The 18,890-nt window shown below is 42.2% G+C and overlaps 1 protein-coding gene across 1 annotated transcript in view; it reads left to right on the forward strand.

Annotated features, from left to right (window-relative positions):
• Nucleotides 1-4,389: 4,389 nt before the first annotated feature.
• The window catches only part of LOC134205293 (uncharacterized), a 29,119-nt gene continuing 14,618 nt past the window's right edge, over nt 4,390-18,890 (forward strand). The window contains exon 1 of the mRNA XM_062680424.1: nt 4,390-4,669. Within this exon, the coding sequence (XP_062536408.1) occupies nt 4,559-4,669 (111 nt within the window). The 5' untranslated portion in view covers nt 4,390-4,558. The remainder of the gene's footprint in view (nt 4,670-18,890) is intronic.

The raw sequence follows: 18,890 nt of genomic DNA on the forward strand, positions 1-18,890 counted from the left end.
AATTCTTAATAGTTTATGGAAATTTTGTTTTATTTGTGGAAATTTTATAATTATTTATTGCTCATACCCTGATTTTTTTATTGGCAATTTCCTAATTGTTTATGGAAAATTTCTAATTTTAAATGGAAATATTATTTAGCTGCCATAGATCACGCATTTTTAAATCCATTATTGTTTTAATCATTATTGTTTCGATTCGGTTTGGATTTGGTTTCATGTGTTAATATTCATGTGTTTGTATAAAACTACTATAAAACTACGATTTAGAAGACCAAAAAAGTTGCCCCCCCCCCCCTTCTCGAAATCTTGGCTACGCCCATGCGCCGTCGTGTTTCACGACTAACATTGTTATCAGCCGTTAGCAAGGAACGAATTCCTCGATCACCTCGAAGGTATCCCCGTCTATCGTAACACTGCATCCCAGGCGGGTCCTGTCACGCTCGGTTCCGCCCACAAAGCATTCACCACCAGTCCAACTCCGCATGACGCCTTCTAGCTCAATGTTGAACAACAGGTACGAAAGTCCGTCACCTTGTCTTGGTCCTCGGCACGATTCGAACAAACTGGAGTGTTCGCCCGAAATCTTCACACAGTTTTGCACACCATCCACCGTTGCTTTGATCAGTCTGGTAAGCTTTCCAGGAAAGCTGTTCTCGTACATAATTTTCCATAGCTCTACGCCTTGATATCAATGAACAGATGGTGCGTTGGGACCTGGTACTCACGGCATTTTTGAAGGATTTGCTAAAACAGATCACATCACAATGAATGGCGAATTGATTCGCTTCGAAATCTTAAACATCGCATGAACTACCGTGTAACCGCGGATAAAAGCCCAGTCAACACAGAATCGTATATGATGCAACATAATATGCTAAAGTAGAGGCGATGTACGTACACATCGTATGGGAAAGTATCTATATGGCCTCCACTTTAGCATCTTATGTGATATCATATACGATACGTTTTCGCGGCTGATAAGCCACGAAATACATGTACAAAGGCATCGAATAACAGAAAAGTAAGACGAAGTCCATCGCATCACTAAAAAACATTCATGAGACCTCAAGATCAGAGTACATCTTCTTTAGTTTCTTGAGGTGCCCAACCAGACCCTATTACCTGTCGTAATCTTTCGCCATATTATTCTTATTTGCTGGAAGGATCGTGCTACTTTTACAAGATGGCGTTTCCTTACAGCATTTGAAAATGCTAAAAATATTAACTCTTGGCTCTGATCAGAGCCTTTTATATGTTGGGTTGCTCAACGCTTCATCCGGCAGAGGCGGTGCCACCCGCTTGCTCACCGTAATGAAGCGGAGATGTCCAGCTTGATGCCGCCGTCTGCAGTCTGATCGTCTTTCTCTTTAGATCTACTGCCCAATCGATCCGTCCATCGCTGATAGCTCTAGCTGCATCCAAGAGCGATTCCGAAGCGTCCTGCTTTAGATTCGTCTCTTTCTGCGTCCGTCAATAAACTCGTTTAATAAGTTTTAAAATATAATGTATCATGACGGCCTTCCGGAGGCGCTAGTGTGTTTTTTTTTAATTTGATAACCTAACTACTATGTACACTAATATTTACAATAAAAATTTGATAACCTAGATTGAAACTAGCGCCCTAATTGGAGCCTGTTCCGAATGCAAGCAACGGACCCTAAACTTTTCTATACACTCACCAAAGCGTTCATGTAAGGTTTTTATTCCTGCCAGACGGTGGACCTCGGATGTTCTTGTCCTGGGAGGGGTGTTGAGGATCATCCTCAGGAATTTGTTTTGGACCCGTTGAAGTTTGAGGTGGTGGGTTTTAGCGCAGCTCTCCCAGACCGGCATGCCGTAATCGATCACAGGGAAGATGATTTGCTTGTAGACAGCAAGCTTATTTTTCAGGGACAATGACGGCGGCGGTTGATCAAAGGGTACAGCAGTTTCAACAAAACGTTACACTTTGTCGCCGTCTTGTCAACCTGTTGCCAAAAAATAAGCTTGCTGTCGAGGGTCAAGCCAAGGTAGTCGGTCTCATTGGCCCATTCCATAGTCGTGCCATTGAGGATGATCTTACTTTCCCCAGGCGGAACATGTTTAGGGGATTTAGAGTGGGGGAAAATGATGACCTGGGTCTTCGCCGCGTTGATACAGATCTTCCAGCTGGTGAGGTACTCTATAGACGATGGAGGTGTCATCTGCGAACAGAGACAGAATGCCGCCTTCTGGAGGTTCTGGCATGTCAGAGGTGAACAGATTGAAAAGGAGGGGCCCGAGGATACTGCCCTGGGGGACGCCTGCGACGATGTTGTGTGCATTGGAACTTTTCCGCTGATTGAGACCCGGAATGTCCATGCCGGCAGGTAATTGTTGATGATTTTCACCAGGTAGCTGAGAAGATTGTAGCGTTGTAGTTTGTATACCAGACCGTCATGCCATACATTGTCAAATGCTTTTCGACATCGAGTAAGGCCATGGCGGATGTTTTCAAGACAAACTTGTTCCGTCTGAGGACGTTGGTAACTCGAGTCAGTTGGGCTTATTCTACGAGTCGAGTGAGGTGAGGTGAGTCGATTTTCGCAATTCTCACGTGAGGTGACCATGTTATTCAAATGGGGCTATACGACTCTTCTCACGTCATTCGAGCAATCTCACGTCACTCCACTCGTAGAATAAGCCGAAGTTGGTGTACAGTTGACCGACCGCTGTTGACCGACCGATCGACTGTTCCTCGAGCAAGATGTTGAGATTTTCGGCAGACTTAAGTAACCGGTGATGAATAGCTTTTTCGAATAGCTTGGATAACCTTGAGATAAGGCTGATGGGTCGATAACTTTTGGGGGAGGAAAGATCCTTCCCAGGCTTCCGGATGGGGATGACTTTCGTTGACTTTCAGGACGATGGGAAGTAGCTGAGCCGGAGACACTGATTAAAGATCAGCGAGAGGTGCTCAAAGAACGGAGCAGTCATGTGTCATGAGCTCGAGATTCAGGATGCTGTCGAAGCCTGGGGCCTTCATGTTCTTCGATGATTTGACATAGGCCGTCAGTTCGCCAGCTGAGATCTCCAACTCCTCCGAGAAGTCGTTGGGAATCAAATGGATGTTGTTAGCATGCTCATTGACGGCTGCTTCGTGTGGACTGACGATGTTCTGCCCAAGATTGTGTGAGCTGACGAAGTGACGACCTATTTCAGCCACCTTCTCTGCAGGAGTTATCAAGCGATCCTTAGAGCCATTATTGTCCAGTGGGATCAAAGGTGGAATGGGCCGAGTCTTGGATTTTAGAATTTTGGTCATTTTCCAGAACGGCTTAGCATAATCTGGAAGGGTGCGGATCTTATTTGAGAAATCGATATTTTTGTGGTCCACCATTCTAACCTGGATAATTTTTGTGATTCGATTGCAGCGTGCCTTAAGTTCAGGCAGTCCAGTACGCTGGAACTGGAACAGGTGAGGTGAACCGGTCAAGGGCCGAAAACCTCATTAATAAAGACAATAAAAAAAATGAATGCCACAGTTCACTGTTCGGTCGGAACTTAAAAGCTCGCAACTGAGAAAAAACTCATTATAAAATAGTAGATTGAATTAAATAGTAGAACAAAATAATGATAATAAAGCTATAAGAGAGTAGAACAGGCGGAAGATGTAGGGATTGAGACGGGTATTGATAATATAAATATAAACAGAATAAGAGGGCATATACATTGGACACAAGTGCCAGATGTGTGAGTGACAGATGAGCGGAGTCAGCTTCAGTTTTGTGATGTATTTCGCGGGAAGAAGTAATGCTTCCGAGCTGCTGCGGATCTAGCAGCAGCTGGAGACGGTTAATTCGGGTGAGGCCGTCTCCTCCGAACACGACAGAGGGGTTATCTGCGCCTTCAAGAGCAGTGCGCTTAGCCACTTTCCAGCGACCGAATCGGCCACCGAGTCTCCCATTACGAGTCCGGGAGAAAATAACGCCAACGCGACGAAGCGAAAACGTAAACAGCGAACGAACGAGAAAAAACACTTGGAAAAAATGCGCGAGCAAAAAACACGTCCGTACGTGCTGCTGTCTCAAACTGGAATTGATTTGATAGCGACGTCCGTCTATAGCTCGTGCACGGTTATTTATACACATACATAACAAGGTTCTATAGCGATATCCAACGATGTCGCATATATCGAAGCGATTGTCAGACGTACTTTCACATACATACGAAATCGTCGGACGTAGGGAAAATTACGGCTTTGACAGGTTTTGTTCTATCATTGTTGTGAGGTGCATACATACCTTATACTTTTAGATTCATTCCCCTTGCGTATGATTGTTGATGACGATGATGACAGATTGATCGTGTTGATCAATCGCATACATCTGTCAACAAGTCAGTGCGAGCATTCGCCAGAAGTAGCGTCAGCATCCTATCAGGAAATGCGGAGCTTCCTAAGCAAATAACTTGCAGTACATAGATCGACGGCCATGTCGAGTGATTCCTCATAATTGATGGATATTTACATTGGCGACCAAAGACAGGACCGACAAAAAAATGAACAACAGTTAAGAAATCAGAAAAGGAATCACTCGTCATGGGACATACCAGAAATGTGGCGGTGATTAATTTCAAAAAAGTGCACCGTCGTGATGTTTTTTTTATTGAAGTGACGGTGGTCGCATTACGAAAAGCTGGATGTAACGAGGTAAGACAGTTGCGATGAAAACAGGCGTGTAAAGAAAACCGCCGGCACAAAAAAGTGTAAAAAATTTATTTACACGAGTTTATGCCAGGTTGAGTAACGGGTTACCACTGTGATGGGAAAGAAAGAATGGCCTTTTTCAATGCAGAAACGAACTTTCATTTATTTTAAATTCTAGCAGATACTGCTAAAGTAGTCATGTTGAAGTTATAGGGTAAAGATGGAAACGGTATGAAGAAGATTGCTAAAAAAAATAAGATAAATAGAGGAAGATACGAAGTAGAAGAACTTACCAGGGCTGGGATTGAACCTACGACAGGAAGGCAACAGAAGAACAAACTGCAAGTTTCAAAGAGAACTCATTGTGAATCAAAAATATTATGAACTATCGACAAACGGGAAGGTCCATATATTCAAAGCGAAAGAAAACGAAAAGAAAGCATGCGTTGCTGCTGATTGTTGTTGAAAATTGAAATTGTGAAAGTAAATTGTAATCAGAGCATAAAATATTCACTTTCGTGAGGCACATTCGCTCCGAGTTTTGACAATCGTGTTTTGATTATTCAAAACATAGAATTATACTCAGTTTACTTCTTCATAAATTCAATAAAATTGATTACCACTGAACATGGTAACTGCACGCGAAAAAAAAGCATTTAGCATCGATTATACTGACATTTTACGCTAAAAATGCCCCTCAATTGAACGTCGGGATTAGATCTATGCGTGTATTTATTTAAATCATCAAACATGTGTTCAGTTTTACGATTATTTAATAATTTGTGATATTTGAATAAATACTCACTGACCCATATTCATTCCGAAAATTAACGGTGCAGTGCCGAATATAAATATGTTTAGAAGTGAAGTAACCAAGAAGGCCGATGGGTTTCATATAAAAATAATCGAATATTTTAAGCTCTGATGTAATTGCTAATTGTAGAGCTAGCCTTCCGCCAGCAGGTTTGCAAGTGTTTCAAGACCAAGCATTCCACAGCAAACATGCCAATCTGTTTTGTACCTACAACCTCATTTAATTCATGATATTAAAGCTTCGGAGGCTAGTGCTAGTTTATACATTTAATAGCTATACAAACAAAAAGTTTTCGCCAGGAAAAGTTAATTGTCAATAATAAACATTTACTATATACGAGTCAATTGCCCAAAATGAGCAGCTGAATTGCGGTATACTACCCAGAAACTGGGAACCGAAAACAGAAGTACCAAAAACTATGTTGGGTAGGGTGGCATTGTACCGCGTATGACAGTCGTTTCTTTCTCCGGATTTGAACGCATATATACGTCAAATCAAGTCGGAAATCAAATCATTGTATACGGCTTCGTATAACCAAGTATAACTGCTCATGAATTTTAACAAAAATCGATCTATCGGAAATAAGTGTGAGTTAAAAAAAAGTATCTGGTGAAATACTATATATCTCCATAGTCTTTAAATTAATAATATCTGTAATATACCTCGAAGATTAGAAACATTATCATCTACGAGTTAACATAGTTAAAGATAAAGGTCGTCACAAAACTGAACCAAGACAAAACGTCTAGACTCAGACGTAAGACTCAGTCTTCATGCACGGTGGCCCCTGGATTCTTGAGACAAATGGCAAGTCAACCTCGCGTGGGGAATGGCTTTGAGTATTTCATAACGATTATTCAATAAATCTATAGATTTTAAATGGATTCTTCAGTTTGTCTGGCAAGCAAAGGCGGAGAATTGCTGATCTGGAAATGGCAAGTAGAATTCTCGGTCCGGCCTTGCCTGTTTTCGAATGGGAAACATTTTCGACACAATGTATTCATAGTACTTGCCACGCAAGATACATATTCATGCAATGGCGAGCGTAGAAAAGCATTCAATTTATAACTGTGAAATAGTAGAAGAACACTAAATCGAAAAGTAGGCCAAGCTCTAGATGAAATGTAGAGCCATTGAAGAAGAAAACAAAACGGCAAAAAAAAGATGGAACACATGCTCATGGTATGATAGTCAGAGCAGTGGCCTGCTCCGCATATCTATATACTTAATGACCATAATGAGGGACCGACTGTTTACTTCGATGACATTTACTTCCAGGGTGCAGCAGCCGCAAAAAGTGTAGACAACAACCTTCCGTACACCATGTTTACGCTACTCGCCACTGAGTGGCGATACCGGCGTTTCTATCTGTGTTGTTAAACCTGCTACTCTATGTTTTGAGATTTTCACAATTTTCACCATGAGCTCATGGAAGAATGGTAGTTGGAAATCGATAAAATGTATGGGAAAATCAAGTATTTTGCAAATTTATGGAAAATGGTGGTGTTTTAGAAAAAAGTAGTGATAAGGAATGAAGTATGGGGTGAAAAGATTATCTCCTGCATTTAGTTTGCACTGACTAGTGGTCTAATGGTGATGAAATTTCGATTTTACTACCATTGAAAAAACGCCATATCTTGCATTAATCGTTTTGACTGGTACCTTATTGCCGACGCATTTATTTTTTTTTTGTGCAGAAGGGAGATGTGAGGTGCATACATACCTTATACTTTTAGATTCATTCCCCTTGCGTATGATTGTTGATGACGATGATGACAGATTGATCGTGTTGATCAATCGCATACATCTGTCAACAAGTCAGTGCGAGCATTCGCCAGAAGTAGCGTCAGCATCCGATCAGGAAGTGCGGAGCTTCCTAAGCAAATAACTTGCAGTGCATAGATCGACGGCCATGTCGAGTGATTCCTCATAGTTGATGGATATTTACAATTGTCAGGGGGGTTTTTGTTGATCAAATTTTATAAAATTTGGCCACAATATTCTTTGATATGTGTACGGATGATTTCCCCAAAATCTCACAAGTAAACCTTATTTGTGATTGGTAGGCTTTAAGCTACGAAATATGAATTTATTAGCATTATTTATAAAATTCTCAAACCTTTTCATCTTACAATTTTTGGTGAACCCTTGCAATTAAATGTGGATTTACTATGCAAATTCTTTCGATCGGCACTGTTCGGTTTAAACTAGATTATAAGAGATGATTTAGGTTAAATATAGTTTAGGAACGTAGTTTTAGATACTTACAATAGTTTTAGCTTTGATGTGCTTGTCTTAGGTATAAGTAGATATGTAATAGTATCGTATAGTTGCTTGATCTATATTTAGGACGAATTAGGTAAGTTAACAATGCCTTGTTATTGAATTCTACATGTTTACCTCAGCGAAACTTTGTACTCTGTTTATTTCACAATATCTATCGTTTATACCTGCATGCACCTTTTAGCAATAAGTTACAATAAGGAATTTTACTGTTTAATAACTTAAGGGAAATTCAAGATATAAACTCTTAATAGCATACAATGCACTCACTATCTAGTTCACGTTTTGTTTTTACTTCTTGTTATCAATCAATTTTGCTTCTCTTTACCTTCTACCGTAGTCTGTGTTATCTCTTACTTCTACGTAGTTAGCGAATCGCTTTAGTGTTGACCATCACACTGACCACAGTTGAACTGCTACGGGGGGTCTCGTCGTGACAATATGCATTCATGATATCCCCCCCTTTTCCAAAGTGGATGTCTTTCCCACAGCAGACTAGGGAACACTCTCCGGCCCGTTTATTCCCCTGCAAGCTAATTGCCAAGCCGCTGTTTCTTCGGAGAGCTCCGAGGTAGTCGAGCTATCGTGGGAAACAAGACACCGAAGAGTTATGTGACGCCAAGGCAGTTATAATGTTCGACAGAATCAGCGTCCCAGGGCTCCAAGGCATTCCAACCTGGCTTCTGAGTACTACAATAACAGCATCTTAATCCAGCTCCTTTTTCGACTTTATTTCTGAGTGAAGGGAAGTCCCAAATTTGACCGAACACAAATTTACCATCGATCACAGCATCCTTCCAGATATATCTGGGGGACACCATCCCAATACATAACCTGGTTTCTTCCCGTCTGACTAGCAAAATTTGACCCTCCACCGGATCGGATCAAAGTAGCCTGATTGCTACTTTCTCGTCTCCTACACTCCTACTGAAGGTCGACTTCTCTTTCCAGTTAAGGTCACTCCTGACAGAATCCAAGTTTCAAACTTCTGGAGTTTTCGTGGGCACACCACTGGATACGGAAGCAACGCACAACTGTCATTTTTATTTTTTGCACGCCTGCTGCGACGCAGCAAAGCTGAATCAACAAAAATGACAGTTGTCCGCCGCCTTCGTATCGAGTGGTGTGCCCCCGAAAACGCGAGCACTTTGAAACTTGGATTCTGTCAGGAGTGACCTTAAACATTAACGGTTTCTAGAATAATGTTCCCAATTCAGTGCTTTTGACGGACGACAGCACGCCAAAGATCAATTGCTTTCTTTTTCATCTTCTTCTTCTTTTTATTGGCATTACATCCCCACACTGGGACATTGCCGCTTCGCTGCTTAGTGTTCATTCAGCCTTTTCACAATTATTAATCGCGAAGATTCTAAGCCAAGTTACCATTTCTGCATTCATATATAATAAGGCTAACACGATGATACTTTTATGCCTAGGGAAGCCGAGACAATTTTCAAACCGAAAACTGCCTAGACCGGCACCGGAAATCGAACCCAGCCGTCTTCAGCATGTTCTTGCTTTATAGCCGTGCCGTGCCCGGTATTCGGTGGCAATAGGAGTCCTTCGGGTGTCCCGTTCGACGTACACCAGTTTAACAAAGACCTTCCAGTTGTCGGAGACTCTGAGATAGTTTCCTAATTAGCATGCTCATAGTCTACTCACTCTGCGGCAATCTACCCCATTTTATACAAACATAAAGATAAACAATCAACATGTAACAAATAACAAATTAAAATAATACACGTTCTGTCCTGGTACCCTGAGAGAGACGGCTAGGTGGTGCCCACTACGGGAAATGACGAGGTTTCATATGAGATTTTGGCCCATCAGCCAAATCCCGCAAATATATTTTTATTGCGTATTGCGCATTTTGTCTACAGCAATTTGTTTGCTGTATTCATAGCTGAGCTTTTTTGTAGGATATTTATCCTAAATGGGCACCTCGAATCAATTAATGCCATTTGGCATCAACGATTCGATGTATGTGTCTGGAACAAACTTGGGACAAATCAGAACTAAACATTTTATATCCTATTTTCAGGCTATGCTCTTGAGTCCAGACACCGAATCAACAAATAAAACAGACACAATATAGCACAAACGATACATACACGATCGAATATTTACAACTATTCGATCAAAATAAAACCAACCGTAACATGGTATGCAACATAATTGTTGATTACCTTCCTTAAATCGTTGGTGGTACCAATCTCCTTAAATCATTTGAAACGGCGAACCATGTGCCGCTCAACAACGGTTCACTCACCTTCTTTAATGGGTACTCGGCCATTGCCGTCGACGTGACCATCACCAGTCGATCTATTTTCTCCGATCTCATGTGAGAAGTGTTGACTGACTTATTCGGTAGGAACCACTATCCGATTTCGGTTTCCGTTCATGTATCGCCGTCTGACATCACCAAGATGCCAAGGTAACGTTGCGATGCCTTCGACTTAAAGCCATATAACCAAAAAAAAATTTGAAACGAATTATAAAGAAACGCGCCCACAACCCTCCCTACAAGGATGAAAGGCACTCCTCTGGTGATTAGATGAAACGCTTCGGGTGGTTGAAGCGAGACGGAAGGTCCTCCGAACGCTCAGGAGACTTCCCGTTAGTCATCATGACAAGGTAAGTGCCCTTCAGACATACAAAGAAATCAACTACACATGCAGGTCAATAATTTTTAAAACCAGGAGGAAACAGGCAAATTTTCTAGATTTGATCAAACAGGATCAATCCGCTGCCGAACTCTGGGGGAAAGTTAACGCGCTTAGTGGCAAGCGAAGATCTTTTCCCATCAACCTCGATACACCTGATTGTACTTTTGTCGATCCCACGCTTGGGAAGTATTTTGAAGGCCTAGTGTCGGTAAATCCAATCAGCGGACAACCACCGGTAATACTTCGACCTTCACAACCTTTCAAGTCCTCTCGGATTTGCGAAGCTCCCTACACGAAAATTGTCAAGGTTCTTGGAGTGCCTATCGACCGGAGTCTATCATTGATGGCTGCCTGCTCTATGGCCTGTAACCTGTATTGCCCACCGTAATTTTATTGAAACCCTGTCGCAGACATTAAACTCCTACGTTTCAGTCACCTTCGCGTCGTTACTCTCTACACCAGCCAAGTCTGCCTGTGCCGAGGTAGGCATCTTGCAATTTAGCCACCGTTTGTGGGCGACCATATGCCGTAAAGCTGCCTCTTTCGCCACTGTAACCTCCATTCAAGTGAACATAGGATTCTTTGCCTCCTCGATGGGGACCGAATTCACTCCCCCAAAGCTAATTTTATCAGCTCCATAGTGCATAATTTCCGAAGAGGTGACCGGCTGTGGCCGGTCGGTGGCCGAGTTTTATTGAACAGATAATTTGACAATCATTAACACATATATATACGGTGGGGCCCGATTCAGACCGTGGACCAACCCGAACCAACATGACTAACTCCGATAATCTCCCGGAGTTCTTCGAAGTTCGAAAGCAAATATTTTCAATGAAAATTCTTCCTAATTTACACTGCAGATTTCTCTGGATTCCAATGGCTTCTTTCACTTCTATGAATTTTACTTTAATTTCCATGAATATCCACTGGGAGTTCTTCTAATACAAATTTTTAAAATAATTAAAAGTATAAAAAAATGATTTTTTGGCCAGTCTTCCAGAAGCTTCGAAAACCGTACAGTAGGAAACCCAACTGTGCCTTGCCCCCAGGAAATGATTTAATTAAAGATTAGAAAAATCAACCACCAGCCCCCATTATCGGTAACGGCCAATCAGTTATCCACCGAAAAGATGATTGGCAGGTAAATTAGTACGGGATTCATTACACCGCAATCTGGCGGAAACAACCCACTCATCACCTGCAGGGCGCTCTATAAATACTTGGTTCTGTTTACTTTGGGCGCGCAAAAGAGTCAGTCCGCACAATGTTTGCCGAGGTGTGTATCGTAATGGTGGGAGTGATTTTTCCCGGGCAACGCGTTGTCGAAGCACGGATGGAGCAGATTAATGACACTTGTGAGGATTTTCCGGTGGAACCGGTGAATTATGTGATGAAAGATTTTTTCAAGGTAACTGCTATTGTGTTGACCAAAGAGTGGTGGTTGGTAAAGGTTGGAACATTGACATATGGGTAGGAGCTCTCGCAAAACAATGTTTTTGTGCTCTGGTGTGCGGCACGCCGCGTGCCTTAAAGCATGGACTGGATAAACAGATGCAACTTTGCTGCGAAATATACTCCAATACTGGATTCGTGTTAAATGCTCTAGAAGGAAAGCCTCAACCAGTCACTTTTACAGCAACGTCCACTTATACATTTATTGCGAATCAGAGAACCCGAGTAGCACACATGTTATAAGTTAGTTACCGTAACTTATATGTGACCAAATTCGGTCACATTAATGTTGCCGCAACCAGATCTGTTCAAAATGTGCTACTAGGGAACAGCACATCCCTTCCAAAATTAGGTTTAATCTGTACTACAGATTCTGCGTTCTCCAGTTGGCCTTGCGAGCAAAGGTATCTTGCCACACAAAATACAAACTAAGCCAATGGCGGGCGCAGAAAAGCTTTCAATCAATAACTGAGGAATACGAATTTGAAAAGCAAAAGATGAAGAAGAAGAATATATTACAGATTATGAAAAAAATCGAACTGTGCTATTAGATTACTCCAGCTTTCAGCTGAATAGAATGTAAATTTTTTAAGCTTATTAATCCCACTTTTTTAGATCTTGCAATTAATTTGCCACCTGCCTAATTCACCTTTTATCTTACTTGCAAGGTTTATTGTTAGATTACTCGTAGTGACTGAATTCCCGAAATAGTAGTGCAGCTGGCCTTGGCGTTTCAGCAGGTGATGTATCTATGTATCACTAATCTACTTCAACTTTGAATGAGACGAAATGCTAACGCCTCCATCGTAGTATGTACTAATTTAATGGTTTAAGACCTATCTGTTGATTTGAACAATTTGAAAATCATCTTTTGGATACTTTTGCTCCATAAGTATATATGGCAACTTAGTGGCAACCTTATACATATATGGCAACTATATGGCAACCTTAGCGAACATTTTTTTGAAAAATAATTTGTCACGTGGAGTGTTCTGATCAGTGTTGTGGGAAACTCAAAATCTCAATACTCATGAACGATTCAAATCAATCGTGAGTTGAAACGCACCCAACTCAACACTAGTTCAATCTTCAATGAAAGTCGATTGACTATATTCCGGGTATTACTAAGACATTTATTTACAATGTTCTGAAAACTCATTTGTATGTATGTACATTATGTAGAAGATTTATTTGAAAAAAGGTGTAAGAGGTAACCACTTTCCCTTCGATGGGACTCGAACCTACGACCCTCAGTAAACACTAGATAATCAATTTCCCGACACTTTTTTTTGTCCCGGGAATCAGGATATAGAATGTCGTTTCTGTAATATTGAAATAAATCCCAATTACGGATTGTTAAAAAGAAGATCGAAGAGTGCGGTGCTCGCGAAAGGATGTGTTTTTTTCTTCGCTATAGTTTATAGCAGAGTAAAGCCGATTGTAACTTTTTGAAGAAGATTAAGCACAGTGATAGATTAAGCTTTATCACTTAAGATAGATGTGTGTACTACCTGAATATTTTTTGTGAAGCTCGAGTCAAAGGATCGAAATGTCTTCCGGTTCCGGTTACAAGGAGAATTAATAAGATAAGTCTTCATAATTAATTATTATTTCGCCTACATTGAAACTCTAAAAATTAACAAAACTTTATCGTTGAATATGGGAATAAAGTTAAGAAAATTATTTTGAGCTTTTTAGTGGAATGTCTTCAGTTGTCGTAAGACGAGTTTGTACAATCCCATTGAATTCCACCACTTAATTGTATCTTGACAGATACGAATTTTGACCTCAACAGTAAGGCCGTCTTCAGTGTCTCGTACTTGACTCGACTTCAGTCAAGTACGACTCGACTCGAGTCAAGTACGAGACACTGAAGACGGCCTTACTGTTGAGGTCAAAATACGTATCTGTCAAGATACAATTAAGTGGTGGAATTCAATGGGATTGTACAAACTCGTCTTATGACAAGTGATGGGAATAAACGATACCATTCTGTTAAGAGTAGAATATATTCTATATATTGGTAACATTACCCGTGCGGTAAGAAGCGCGGCTACAAAGCAAGACCATGCTGAGTGGTCTGGTTTCGATTCCAGGTGCCGGTCCAGGCAATTTTCGGATTGGAAATTGTCTCGACTTCCTTTGGGCATAAAAGTATCATCGTGTTAGCCTCATGATACACGAATGCAAAAATGGTAACCTGGCTTAGAAACCTCGCAGTTAATAAATGTGGAAGTGCTTAATGAACACTAAGCTGCGAGGCGGCTCTGTCCCAGTGTGGGATGTAATGCCAATAAGAAGAAGAAGAAGAATTGGTAACATAGCCAGTTTCAGCTATATCATGACGCAGCGAATGACTCTCCTAACAATGATGGTATCGATCATTTAGTAATTTGCGTTCGATCATTTAGTGGTTTTTCAGTGACTCGTTCCAGAGACTAAATGAACAATCCCTCACTTTGAGCGATTGAATGTTTATTCTCGCGAAGGATGAACAATTTAACATATTGAGGAAATGCTAATACTGTAGTGTAGAAGTTGCATAGGTCACATCACTTTCCATGGTGAATCCCGATCTATGTTACTGATTACCCCCGCCAACTAACACAACTTCTTTTCCGTGGTAATTGTGGAGATGCAGAGGTATTCTCGGTCTCTAATAGCAACAATAACCACACACTAACATTCCCTCCCTTTCCCAACTGACTGTAAGGACTTGGCCGGCGCCGTTCTTGATCAACATTTGCGAGCTTCTGAAACGTGCACTTCGATCGTAGTGAAATTTGCACCAGTTCTTATCAATCACGAAGCAGCATCCATTGATTTGTACAGTCAGTCTAAGCTAAGCTAAGCTAAACTAATATTGAAATAAATCCCAATAACGGTTTTATCCAATGGATGGCATTTGATGATTTGAACAAGTTTTAAAACACGTGTCCTAGTACTTGGAGCTTGCATTATGAATTTTACATCCGTACCGTCACTGCAGCGCAACAGCTTTAATATTTTTAAAATCCGTTTTCATTCGGGAAAGTATTACAAAGCCTTTATCCGATCAAATTGGCATTTGGTTCAACTTTTTAATCAATTATGGAGCATACCTTATGAGAAACGAGTCTTCTGCGTGACATCAAACTCGCCCCATCTATATTACGGATCATACGACATGGTACATCGCATCACTAATTGATAATTGTTGGCACAATTCCGCGCCACACCGACGCCGTTGATTTTCCCACGCTTCCGCCGTCAAACATGAGTCGAAATGAAAATTAGAATTCTTTACGCCGCCGAAAATGTTCTACCACACCGAAGGCTATTGATTGAAGGATTATTAAACCAATAATTTATATACCACGTAGACAGTTTAGGAGGAGCAAGCGTGTGACGAATGTCCACGGTTCACACATTTTTTTAAATTTATATGAGCAGTTGCCCACGCTGGGGGAGGGGGGTAGCTAAACCTGTCCAAAACCTATCCACGTGGTATATGGACAGCCCCTGATTTAATCTTATCGGAAATACATATTTTCAGTCAAGTTCATATTACATTTTTCTACTTCCAAGTATACAGAAATTGGCTACCCTAACTGCATAACATTGAGCTGATTTTGATATGCTTTCTTTAAGGACAAACCACTCGGAATCCAATGTTGTTTATCCTCGCGTTTTCAAGGGAACCACTGTCACTACTGAAGCAACGAGCAACTGTCATCTTTTTATTTCATGCTTGCTGAGATGCAAATACCACTGCTCACACAACAAGATTATTTTGGACAGCCATCAAATTGTTTTTGACAGATGTCTTATCGGTCTTGTTGGACAACAGCTGAATTTTTAGGATCGGTTAATTTTTGAAGAAAGAGCCCAAGAAACCAATTGTTTTTGTGTGTCAGGAATTTCAGGAACAGCTCCTGGAAAAATTTAAGAAACTCCTTTCAGAATTTTATAAGTATTACAGTCTGAAATCATTTCATATTTTTATTAAAAAATACAATTGTATTAATTCGGATAGACAAAAAAAAGATTTTTTTTTTCAATTTCTTGAAAACTTCCTTTGAAAATAATTTCTCTTGGAATTTCTTCCGGAGTTATTTTAGTAATTCCTTTGGGGATTGTGTCATTTGAATATCTTATGGAAGCCCATTAGGGGAATCCAGCCGAAATTATTTCAAGAATTCATCCAAAAAAGCCTACAGTGATTTAAATCCGGAATTCCTTTTCGAATTTCTTCTAAAAATAAATAATGTTTGAAGAACTTCAGGTGGAACTTTAGAAGAAATTGTTGAAGAAACGTCCTGCGGAATTGCTGTAGGAGTTTGAATGGAATTTGTTAGGAATTCCGGGAAGAGTTCTTTGAGAAACTTTCTGAGAAATGCCTGGAGAAACTTCGGAAGGAATTCATGGAGAATCTTTGGAAAGACGTCTTTGAAGAGCTTCGGAAAGAATTCTTGGATAACCTTCGGAAGAACTTCTTTGAGGAGCTACAGATGGAATTCCTAGAGGACATTCGGAAGGTATTCCTTGAGGTCCTTTCAAAGTAATTCCTTGAGGACCTTCTAAAGGAATTTTCGGAGAACCTTCCGGAGGAATTCCAGGAGAATCTTCCGGTGGAACTTCCAGAGGAATTCCTGGAAGAACTTCCGGAGGAATTTCTGGAGGAACTTCCGTTGGAATACCTGGAGGAACTTCCAGGACCAGCTTCCGGAGGATTTTCAGGAGAAACTTTCGGAGGAACTACATGGAGAAGGTCCGGAGGAATTTCAGGAGAAAATTCCATAAAAATTCCATTAGAAACTTTTGGAAGAATTCCAGGAAGAACTTCCGGACAAAATGTAGGAGGAACTTCCAAACGCATTCCTGAAGGAACTTCCGGAGGAACTCCTGGAGGAACTCCTGGAGGAACTTCCGGAGGAATTCCTGGAGGAACTTCCGGAGGAATTCCTGGAGGAACTTCCGGAGGAATTCCTGGAGGAACTTCCGGAGGAATTCCTGGAGGAACTTCCGGAGGAATTCCTGGAGGAACTTCCAGACCAACTTCCGGAGGAACTTCCAGACCAACTTCCGGAGGACTTTCAGGAGAAACTTCCGGAGGAATTCCTGGAAGATTTTTCGGAGGAATTCCTGGAGGAACTTCCGGAGGAATTCCTGGAGGAACTTCCGGAGGAATTCCTGGAGGAACTTCCGGAGGAATTCCTGGAGGAACTTCCAGACCAACTTCCGGAGGAACTTCCAGACCAACTTCCGGAGGACTTTCAGGAGAAACTTCCGGAGGAACTACATGGGGAAGCTCCGGAAGTATTCCAGGACAAACTTCCAGAGGAAATCCATTAGAAACTTCTGGAAGAATTCCTGGAGGAACTTCCGGAGGAATTCCTGGAGGAACTTCCGGAGGAATTCCTGGAGGAACTTCCGGAGGAATTCCTGGAGGAACTTCCGGAGGAATTCCTGGAGGAACTTCCGAAGGAATTCCTGGAGGAACTTCCGGAGGAATTCCTGGAGGAACTTCCGGAGGAATTCCTGGAGGAACTTCCGGAGGAATTCCTGGAGGAACTTCCGGAGGAATTCCTGGAGGAACTTCCGGAGGAATTCCTGGAGGAACTTCCGGAGGAATTCCTGGAGGAACTTCCGGAGGAATTCCTGGAGGAACTTCCGGAGGAATTCCTGGAGGAACTTCCGGAGGAACTTCCGGAGGAATTCCTGGAGGAACTTCCGGAGGAATTCCTGGAGGAACTTCCAGACCAACTTCCAGTGGACTTTCAGGAGAAACTTCCGGAGGAACTACATGGGGAAGCTCCGGAAGTATTCCAGGACAAACTTCCAGAGGAAATCCATTAGAAACTTCTGGAAGAATTCCTGGAGGAACTTCCGGAGGAATTCCTGGAGGAACTTCCGGAGGAATTCCTGGAGGAACTTCCGGAGGAGTTCCTGGAGGAACTTCCGGAGGAATTCCTGGAGGAACTTCCGGAGGAATTCCTGGAGGAATTTCCGGAGGAATTCCTGGAGGAACTTCCGGAGGAATTCCTGGAGGAACTTCCGGAGGAATTCCTGGAGGAACTTCCGGAGGAATTCCTGGAGGAACTTCCGGAGGAATTCCTGGAGGAACTTCGGAGGAATTCCTGGAGGAACTTCCGGAGGAATTCCTGGAGGAACTTCCGGAGGAATTCCTGGAGGAACTTCCGGAGGAATTCCTGGAGGAACTTCCGGAGGAATTCCTGGAGGAACTTCCGGAGGAATTCCTGGAGGAACTTCCGGAGGAATTCCTGGAGGAACTTCCGGAGGAATTCCTGGAAGAATTTCAGAGGAATTGTTGGAGGAACTTCCGAAGAAACTCATGGAGGAACTTCCGGAGGAATTTCTGGAGTAACTTCTGGAGAAATTCCTGAAGAAACTTCCGGAGGAATTCCTGGAGAAACTTCTGGAAGAATTCTTGGAGGAACTTTCGGAGGAAATTCCTGAAGGAACTTCCGGAAGAATTCCTGGAGGAACTTCCGGAGGTAGTCCAAGAGGAACTTCTGGAGGCTTTCCTGGAGGAAATTCCGGAGAATTCCCTGGAGGAACTTCCGGAGGAATTCCTGGAGGATCTTCCGGAGGAATTCCTGGAGGAACTTCGGAGGAATTCCTGGAGGAACTTCCGGAGGAATTCCTGGAGGAACTTCCGGAGGAATTCCTGGAGGAACTTCCGGAGGAATTCCTGGAGGAACTTCCGGAGGAATTCCTGGAGGAACTTCGGAGGAATTCCTGGAGGAACTTCCGGAGGAATTCCTGGAGGAACTTCCGGAGGAATTCCTGGAGGAACTTCGGAGGAATTCCTGGAGGAACTTCCGGAGGAATTCCTGGAGGAACTTCCGGAGGAATTCCTGGAGGAACTTCCGGAGGAATTCCTGGAGGAACTTCCGGAGGAATTCCTGGAGGAACTTCCGGAGGAATTCCTGGAGGAACTTCCGGAGGAATTCCTGGAGGAACTTCCGGAGGAATTCCTGGAGGAACTTCCGGAGGAATTCCTGGA

Source organism: Armigeres subalbatus, chromosome 1 (genome assembly GCF_024139115.2).
Source record: "Armigeres subalbatus isolate Guangzhou_Male chromosome 1, GZ_Asu_2, whole genome shotgun sequence".
Lineage (NCBI taxonomy): Eukaryota > Metazoa > Arthropoda > Insecta > Diptera > Culicidae > Armigeres > Armigeres subalbatus.